This window comes from Gorilla gorilla, chromosome 23 (genome assembly GCF_029281585.2).
Source record: "Gorilla gorilla gorilla isolate KB3781 chromosome 23, NHGRI_mGorGor1-v2.1_pri, whole genome shotgun sequence".
Lineage (NCBI taxonomy): Eukaryota > Metazoa > Chordata > Mammalia > Primates > Hominidae > Gorilla > Gorilla gorilla.
In genome coordinates, this window is record NC_086018.1 from 22391585 (window position 1) to 22400388 (window position 8804).

Here is an 8804-nt window from a genome sequence, read left to right on the forward strand (position 1 = left end):
CCAGCTCCCATCTCTATCCCCTAACCCTCTCCGCATGGCCCAGCCTAGTCAGCATCAAGGTGGAGCTGAACAGAGGCAGAGGGAGGAGGACCCAAGGTGGTGTCACTCAGGACCCGGGTTCAAGTCCTTATGTTTCTGCAGCCTGGCCTGGGTCCCCCAACCCCCCCAGGGTGACCAAGGGCTTCCCAGTCTGCACAGAGGACAGGGGGACTTGACAGCATCAAATGCTGGTGACTACAAGACGCCCCTGTGGGGAATGCAGACAGACCATGCATCTAGCCCTTGGCACCTGGCACCATCCATCCCTGGGACTTGCTGTCCTGGAAATGCAGCATAGACCTCCAGGGAGGGGGGCTGTGCCATGTGGGGGCTCCACCCCGCCTGCAGCTCTTTCCCACCCTGGCTGCAGGTCTACTTCCCTGAATCCAAATCTGCTACTACTGTGCTGGCAGCGCAGCCTCTCTGGGGACACGGGCCTGGCTCTGTTCTCCCCAGGCCTCAGGGTGCCTAAATGGGAGGCAGCCAGGAGAGTGAGGACCCACTGAGGGGCTCTGTTGACCAGGCTCAGCAGGGGTGCAGGTGATGTGGGGTGGAATCCTTCCCACATGGCCCCCATAGTCCTCCCCGCTCCCTCCCCAGCTGAACACTGCCTGCTCCAGATGTCTACACCTGGAGTCTGGGCCTCTCCATCTGGGCAGCAGAGAAACTGAGGCACAGAGACAGACTGTGTCCTTACAGGCCACACAGCCTGCCAGGCCCCTATGTCCGGCCAGAGCCCCTGGTCAGCCTGGGCTGCAGTGATTGTTTAGAGGGCCGTGGGCTGTTCCCACGGCTGCCTCTCACGGTAGGGGGGCCTGCGGACGCCTCCTCCCGTCCCCACCCGACTCCCAAGCCTCAGTGACATTGCTCTACCAGGAGCTGAAGTGCATTCCTGGGCTTAGGCCAGGCCACCCACCCACCCGCTGCAGTCCTGGAAGCTCAGAGGCCTGGGCAGCAGGAACAGTGGAGACAGCAGCGTGGGGGATGTCCCCCCTCCTCTCCCCACCATCCTGGTCAGGCAGAGGCCAGGGTGCAGGGACCGCCCGAGCAAAGGCCCAGGGAAAAGAATGGGTGTCATTCTGGTCCTGACCCGAGGCACAGCCAGGAAGGTCCCTGTGGGGAAAAGAAAGAGATATCAGACTGTTACTGTGTCTATGTAGAAAGAAGTAGACGTAAGAGGCTCCATTTTGTTCTGTAGTAAGAAAAATTCTTTTGCCTTGAGATGCTGTTAATCTGTAACCCTATCCCCAACCCTGTGCTCACAGAAACAAGTACTGTGTCGACTCAAGGTTTAATGGATTAAGGGCTGTGCAGGATGTGCTTTGTTAAACAAATGCTTGAAGGCAGCGTGCTTGTTAAAAGTCATCACCACTCCCTAATCTCAAGTAAGCAGGGACACCAAACACTGCAGAAGGCCGCAGGGACCTCTGCCTAGGAAAGCCAGGTATTGTCCAAGGTTTCTCTCCATGTGACAGTCTGAAATATGGCCTCGTGGGAAGGGAAAGACCTGACCGTCCCCCAGCCCGACACCCGTAAAGGGTCTGTGCTGAGGAGGATTAGTATAAGAGGAAGGAAGGCCTCTTTGCAGTTGAGATAAGAGGAAGGCATCTGTCTCCTGATCGTCCCTGGGCAAAGGAATGTGTAAAACCCAATTGTATATTCCATCTACTGAGATAGGAGAAAACTGCCTTAGGGCTGGAGGTGGGACATGCTGGTGGCAATACTGCTCTTTAATGCATTGAGATGTTTATGTATATGCACATCAAAGCACAGCACCTTTTTCTTAACCTTGTTTATGACACAGAGACATTTGTTCACATGTTTTCCTGCTGACCCTCTCCCCACTATTACCATATTGTCCTGTCACATCCCCCTCTCTGAGATGGTAGAGATAATGATCAATAAATACTAGGGAACTCAGAGACTGGTGCCAGCGTGGGGCCTCCGTATGCTGAGCGCCGGTCCCCTGGGCCCACTTTTCTTTCTCTATACTTTGTCTCTGTGTCTCTTTCTTTTCTCAGTCTCTTGTCCCACCTGATGAGAAACACCCACAGATGTGGAGGGGCAGGCCGCTCCTTCAGGTCCCTGAATGTCCTTCCTCAGGAAATGATGGGGGGAGGGACGATGAGAATGAAGGAGAGGAGTTAAGTCCCTCACCCCCCGAGGTAGTCCTGGGCTGAGCCCCATGGGACCTGGAGAACCAGGGTGTACCCCACCAGCGTGTCGAGTCGAGGAAGCCTCGTGGCCAGCTCCCACTTCTCTTGCTGCTGTGCAACCCAGAGCAAGGCCTGCCCCTCCAGCTTCAGTCTTCTCCCCTGCAAATGGGGCCACGGCCTTTCCTCTCAGGCCAAAATAAGGATTGAGGCCGGGTGCAGTGGCTCACCCCTGTAATCCTAGCACTTTGGGAGACTGAGATGGGGGGACTGCTTGAAGTCAGGAGTTAAGACCAGCCTGATCAACATAGTGAGACCCCATCTCTATTGGTTTAAATTTTTTTAAAAAAATTAAATAAATAAAATAAGGATTGAGGAGTGACTTGTACACCATTTGAGCCCACCTCCATCTCACCCCTGCAGAGCCCCAGAGACACAGCCCTCCAGAGCTCAGACCCAGTGGGACTTGACTCCACAGGCAGAAAACCCTGTTTGTCTATGGGCCCTTTGGAATCACCAGGTCTTCGGGGCTCCTGAAGGATAGCCCCGACCTGGCCTCACCTGGCCCCTGGCCCCAGTGCCCCTGGTGATATCCAGGTGCTGGGCTGTGATCACCGCCTCCCACCAGCCCACCTCCACCAGCCCTTCCCAGAACCCTGCCCCAGGTGTTGGAACTGTGCACAGAGGAGGGAGCAGGCCCTGAGGGAGGCCTGGAGGGGCTGCCGATGGTGAAGGCTGCTGTGTCGAGCTGTTTCCTTCCGGACCCACTCCCTCTGGGCTGCGTCCCCGGCTGGTCCAAGCCCTGATCCCTGGGATCTGGGGACATCTTCCCGTTTGCTGTTCCCTGAGAACCAGGCCTCCCTCTGGAGAGGATCACAAGCTTGGGTTTCACTCTGGGCTTAAACTTGGAAACCCCCCAGGGGCGTGGCTCTGACCGAGATGTTTTCCTCCAGCCTGTTGCCCAGTTCCCATTCCTCGGACCTCAGCTTCACCTCCAGTGTCATCGGCAGGGTGAGCTGGACGCCTACGGGTCTGAGAAGGCGCCCGGGTTCCCAGCATCAGCTGGCCACCCTCTGCCTAAGAAAGTGCCAGGGTCGTGGCACCCCCTGGTGGCTGATCCTAGGTAGTGTCACTGCCCAGCCCCAGTAAGGGAGGGCCTGGCCCCAAAGTCCGAGGGATCAGGGTGGGAAGGGGCAGAGCTTGGTGTGAACCTTCCCCTGGCCCCCAGCCATGTGCCTGGCTCTCCCCATGCTGAAGATGCTGAGGCTAGTTCCAGTGCCCGCATTGTGAAGATCTCCGAATCCCACCTCTCTGTTCCTCCCCAGCCAGATGGCTCCATTTCACACACAATACACTGAGGCCCAGAGAGTGGGGAGACAGGCCGGGGAGGCCACCTGGAGCCTGGCACAGTGGCCTCATTTATTGTGCTGCTCTGCTGCTCACAGGAGAAGCCCGTCCCCCAAAGTCCTCTTCCTGGTCCTGGTGAGTATTTTGTCCCTGGATTGCTTGTCAGCCTTGTCCGCCTGGAGCAATCAGTAGCCAGCAGGTTCCCTGCCTTTCCTGGAGTCCGAGGCAGCTGCCCAGCCACCAGCCGTGTGGACGATGGCTTGCACCACAGCGATGAAGGTGGACGCGATCTGGGTGTGATGGTGCCAGGTCTCCAGGGCTGCAGTCACTGCCTGGGGGTGGGAGGAGAGGGGAAGCCTGAGCAGGGCTCCAGATGCCACCTGAACCACACCTGTGTGGTCACAGGCCTCAGCCCAGGTGGTGCCATTTCAGGCCAGGTCATCAGGAAGAGCAGGTTGGGGCCTGCTGGGTCTCATTGGAGCAGGGGGCTTGGCCCTCATGGCACAGGGGCTCCAGATGGCCCAGGCACTAGAGAGAGGACACCAACCATTGTCCACTCTGTGATGATCCAGGCCTCCAGCCCAGGATGCCCTGGGGCCCCACACCGTGACTCAGTTTCTCCAACCCCCAGCCCACCTGGTCAATGTTTCTCTCCACTGTCGTGACATTGGGCAGAAGCTGGTTGTGCAGCCGGGGCTCCTCCACGGCCCGCTTCACGTCATAGTCGAACCAGAGGTTGTAGATGATGGCCTGGGGCATGGGAGTGTGATCAGCATGGCTTGGGGGCTGTGCAGGATGGGCACGGCCAGGGAGAAAAGGTGTGACACATACCAGTGCAGTGGCCGTGGTGATCTGTGTGCCCCCAGCAGCTCCCACCACCATCCGGACCTGGCCGTCCTGGCCCACCATGATCGTCGGGCACATGGACGAGAGCGGCTGCTTCCCTGCGGCCGATGGGAGAAGACAGGGATGCCCGTCAGCTGCCTGCCCAGGACACCCGCCCCTCTCCACCCCAGTCCCCCACCCCCGGACCTCCACCCCATACCTGGCTGGATGAAATTGGCAGGTGAGGGGGGTACCCCAAACTCGTTGGTGATGCTGGGAGAGCTGAAGTCGTCCATTTCATTATTGAACAGGATCCCGCTGACCGGGGAGCGGACCTTGGAGCCAAAGCTACCGCCCAGCCAGGTCAGACAGTGCCCGACCTTGTCTGGCCCAGCCTGGTCCCTATCCACCCACTGAGGCTCAAACATACTCACTGAGAGGCCCAGGATAAGCTACCAAGGTTGGGCCTCAGTTTCCCACCAGGAAAAGAGGTGATGGAGCCACCTTACTGGATAAGTGGGCAGTCCCTGGGCCACCCGCCCCTGGCCCTTTCCCACCCAGGTGGCCCAGCAGCCCCTACTAGAGGTTGATGGTGCTGGTGGCGGACACAGCACTGCCGTCCTCTGCGACGACAGACAGGTGAGCAGTGCCCCCATCAACCGGCGTGTAGAACTCGGGCTTGTAGTAGGAGATCGGGTGAGTGGTGTCGTCAGAGATCTGGGCCCGGAGCTGGGCAGCGAAGAACTCAGAGGTCATGTTGCGGACCACCTGCCGAGACCCCAGAGCTGGCCTGAGGAGGTGGGGAGGGAAGGTGGGGAGGGGGCACAGGTCTCAGAAGGCCCTTGACTGTGACTCTGACCGCAACCCTCTGGCAGCCACAACCTTCCGTGGCTCCCCAGGACCCAAGGGCAGGCCCAGGACCTTGCATGGCCAGTCTGGCTCCCTGTCTCTGTCGCGTTCCAGCGACTCTGAATGTCTGTCTGCCTGGTCCTCAGCCTCCAGACCCTTGCTGCATTCAATCACTCATTCCTTCATGCAAAAAATATTTCTAGAGTTTGCACTGCATGCCTGGCACTGGGGAATCAACGGGGAACAGACACTTAGGTCCTGCCCTCATGCCAAGAAAAACAAACACACACAGGGAAAGTGCTGAAACCACAAGCCAGGTAAGGGGAATCAAGAGGCATGAGGTATGGGCAGAGTGGTCAGGGAGGGCTTCTCAGAGGAGGCAACGTGTGAAAAGAGCCTGGAATGTGGCCTAAATGGTCAGTGCAAAGGCCCTGAGGCAGGTGGTATAGGCTGGTGAGCGATAGGCAGAGAGTGAATGGAGTGGGGTGGGGAGAAGAGGATGAAGATGCAGGCTGGGGCCCATCCCACAGGACCTCCTAGGTCCCATAACAACTGGCTTTTGCTCTGTGCCATGCAGGCTTAGGGCAGAGGAATGAGCAGGCTGGGGAGTGTTTTCACAGGGTCCCTCTGGCAGCTATGACGGGGATAAGGATAAAGCCCAAAGGGGAGGCTGTGGGTATCCACCAGGCAAGAGATGATGGCCTGGGTGGGAGAAAGAGAAGAATCAAGGATGGCGCCGACTAGCGAGGTAAACCCTGCAGAAGGGGCAGGTTTGGGGATGGTCACGAGCTTGATTTTGGATACTTCATCAGACCTGAAGAGCATGGGTGCACGTATAAAAAAAATAAATAAATAAGCATGGGTTCACGGGCAAGGGCGGGCTGAGAGATGAACATGGAGGTATTGACACTGAGTGGCTGCTGGATGCCATGAGCCTGGCCAAGATCCCCAAGGCAGTGGCGAGGAGGTGAGGAGGTCAAGGAGGAGACAGAGGATGGACCCGAAGGCCGAAGAAAATGCCTCAAGAGAGTTTCAACACCGGGCGCGGTGGCTCACGCCTGTAATCCCAGCACTTTGGGAGGCCGAGGCCTGTAATCCCAGCACTTTGGGAGGGGGATCACGACGTCAGGAGATGGAGATCATCCTGGCTAACACGGTGAAACCCCGTCTCTACTAAAAATACAAAAAATTAGCCGGGTGTGGTGGCGGGCGCCTGTAGTCCCAACTACTCCAGAGGCTGAGGCAGGAGAATGGCGTGAACCCGGTAGGCGGAGCTTGCGGTGAGCCGAGATCGGGCCACTGGAATCCAGCCTGGGCGATAGAGGGAGACTCCATCTCAAAAAAAAAAAAAAAAAAAAAAGAGAGAGTCTGACTCTGTTGCCCAGGCTGGAGTGCAGTGGCGCGATCTCGGCGCATCACAATCCCTTCCCCGTCCCCGGGTTCAAGTGATTTTCCTGTCTCAGCCGCCGGAGTAGCTGGGACTACAGGCGCGTGCCACCATGTCTGACTAAATTTGTATTTTTACTAGAGACGGGGTTTCACTATGTTGGCCAGGCTGGTCTCCAACTCCTGATCTCGTGATCCGCCCGCCCCGACCTCCCAAAGTGCTGGGATGCGTGAGCCTCCACGCCTGGCCACTATTTTTTCTTTTTCTTTCGTGTGTGTGTGTGTGTGTGTGTGTGTGTGTGTGTGTGTGTGACGAAGTTTCGCTCTTGTTGCCCAGGTTGGAGTGCAATGGTGTGATCTCAGCTCACTGCAATCCCCGCCTCAGCAGGAGAGCAGGAATCGTCAGTGATCCACTGGCGGATCTGCAGCCATTGTGCGCGCCAGGTCTTCCCATGTCTTTTGTGCGCGCGCCCCTTCTTCCAGTACCTATCCTGCGGGCGTCCCCTAGCCTCCCGCCATTGCCAGCAGGTGCTGAGATCACGCCATTGCACTCCAGCCTGGGGGACAAGAGCGAAACTCCATGTCAAAAAAAAAAAAAAAAAAGGATGAAAATTTTGGAAACATATGGAAGAAATCAAATGGATTTCTAGCTCAACTAAATCGTAATTATTCAGTGTCTAGTTTTTCCAAGAAACCACATATTTCATGTCCACAATCAGGGCCACAGTCCCAGCTCTCAAGTGTGGTTGTTTCCTAAGCAAATTGAAGAACACAGGCATAAAAGTTCATTAAATCAATAAACCTTTTTCTCTCTGTCTCTCTCTCTCTCTTTTTTTTTTTTTTTTTTTTTTTGAGACGGAGGTTCGCACTGTCACCCAGGCTGGAGTGCAGTGGTGAGATCTCGGGTCACCGCAAGCTCCGCCTCCCGAGTTCACGCCATTCTCCTGCCTCAGCCTCCGGAGTAGCTGGGACTACAGGCGCCCGCCACCACGCCCGGCTAATTTTTTGTAGTTTTAGTAGAGACGGGGTTTCGCTATGTTGGCCAGGCTGGTCTCCAACTCCTGACATCGTGATCCGCCCGCTTCCGCCTCCACCTCCCAAAGTGCCACCGCTCCCGGCCTTTTTTTTAGGACAGAGTCTCGGCCCGGCGCGGTGGCTGACGCCTTTAATCCCAGCACTTTGGTAGGCCGAAGCAGGCTGATCACGAGGTCAGGAGATCGAGACCATCCTGGCTAACACGGTGAAACCCCGTCTCTACTAAAAATACAAAACATTAGCCGGGTGTGGTGGCGGGCGCCTGTAGTCCGAGCTACTCCAGAGGCTGAGGCAGGAGAATGGCGTGAACCCGGTAGGCGGAGCTTGCGGTGAGCCGAGATCAGGCCACTGGAATCCAGCCTGGGCGACAGAGGGAGACTGCGTCTCAAAAAAAAAAAAAAAAAAAAAAGAGTCGGGCTCTGTTGCTCAGGCTGGAGTGCAGTGGCGCGATCTCGGCGCATCACAATCCCTTCCCCGCCCGCCCCCGGGTTCAAGTGATTCTCCTGTCTCAGCCGCCGGAGTAGCTGGGACTACAGGCGCGTGCCACCATGTCTGACTAAATTTGTATTTTTACTAGAGACGGGGTTTCACTATGTTGGCCAGGCTGGTCTCCAACTCCTGATCTCGTGATCCGTCCGCCCCGACCTCCCAAAGTGCTAGGATTATAGGCATAAGCCACCACGCCCGGCCTCTTTTTTTTCTTTTTCTTTTTTTTATCTGGAGACTGAGTTTTGCACTTGTTGCCCAGGCTGGAGTGCAATGGTGCGATCTCAGCTCACTGCAATCTCCACCTCAGCAGGAGAGCAGGAATCTTCAGTGATCCACCGGCAGATCTGCAGCCATTGTGGGCACCTGTTCCTCCCGCGACCTTTGTGCCCGCCTCTCTCCTTCCAGTACCTATTGCATGACCCCCCACGTCCGCCTCCCGCCATTGCCAGCAAGTGCCTGGCGCGGGTACCTGGCTGCGCTTATTAATCCGTTAAGCTCGCTCTGTCACGGGCGCCATTATGTGCTCACGCGCCCGCTCCCTCAGGTTTAAAAGGCGCGTTGCCCGGCAACAGAAGAAACTGCTGGCTTAGCCTTTGGCCGAGTTGGCGGCTGGACGAGGACGCTCAGAGCCCAGCTCTCGAGAGTTCAAGCAACCGACGGTTCCCCACTGCTCCCAGGAGC

The 8804-nt window shown here is 57.0% G+C and overlaps 1 protein-coding gene across 9 annotated transcripts; it reads right to left on the reverse strand.

Moving 5' to 3' along the window:
- Nucleotides 1–3567: 3567 nt before the first annotated feature.
- LOC134756365 (glutathione hydrolase light chain 1-like) lies at nt 3568–8731 on the reverse strand. 9 transcript variants are annotated; one of them, XM_063704760.1, is made up of 6 exons: nt 8532–8570; nt 4945–5154; nt 4585–4712; nt 4371–4483; nt 4176–4289; nt 3568–3871 (listed from the first exon to the last, which is right to left on the reverse strand). In XM_063704760.1, the coding sequence occupies exons 1-6, from the start codon at nt 8564–8566 to the stop codon at nt 3725–3727; spliced, it is 747 nt and encodes a 248-aa protein (XP_063560830.1). In that variant the 5' UTR covers nt 8567–8570; the 3' UTR covers nt 3568–3724. The 9 variants fall into 9 exon arrangements, with proteins under 9 accessions (XP_063560830.1, XP_055231227.1, XP_055231229.1 ...); XM_055375252.1 differs by lacking the exon at nt 8532–8570 and adding an exon at nt 8593–8731 and having other exon boundaries at nt 4176–4483; XM_055375254.2 differs by lacking the exon at nt 8532–8570 and adding an exon at nt 8593–8702 and having other exon boundaries at nt 4176–4483; nt 4945–5132.
- Nucleotides 8732–8804: the final 73 nt, after the last annotated feature.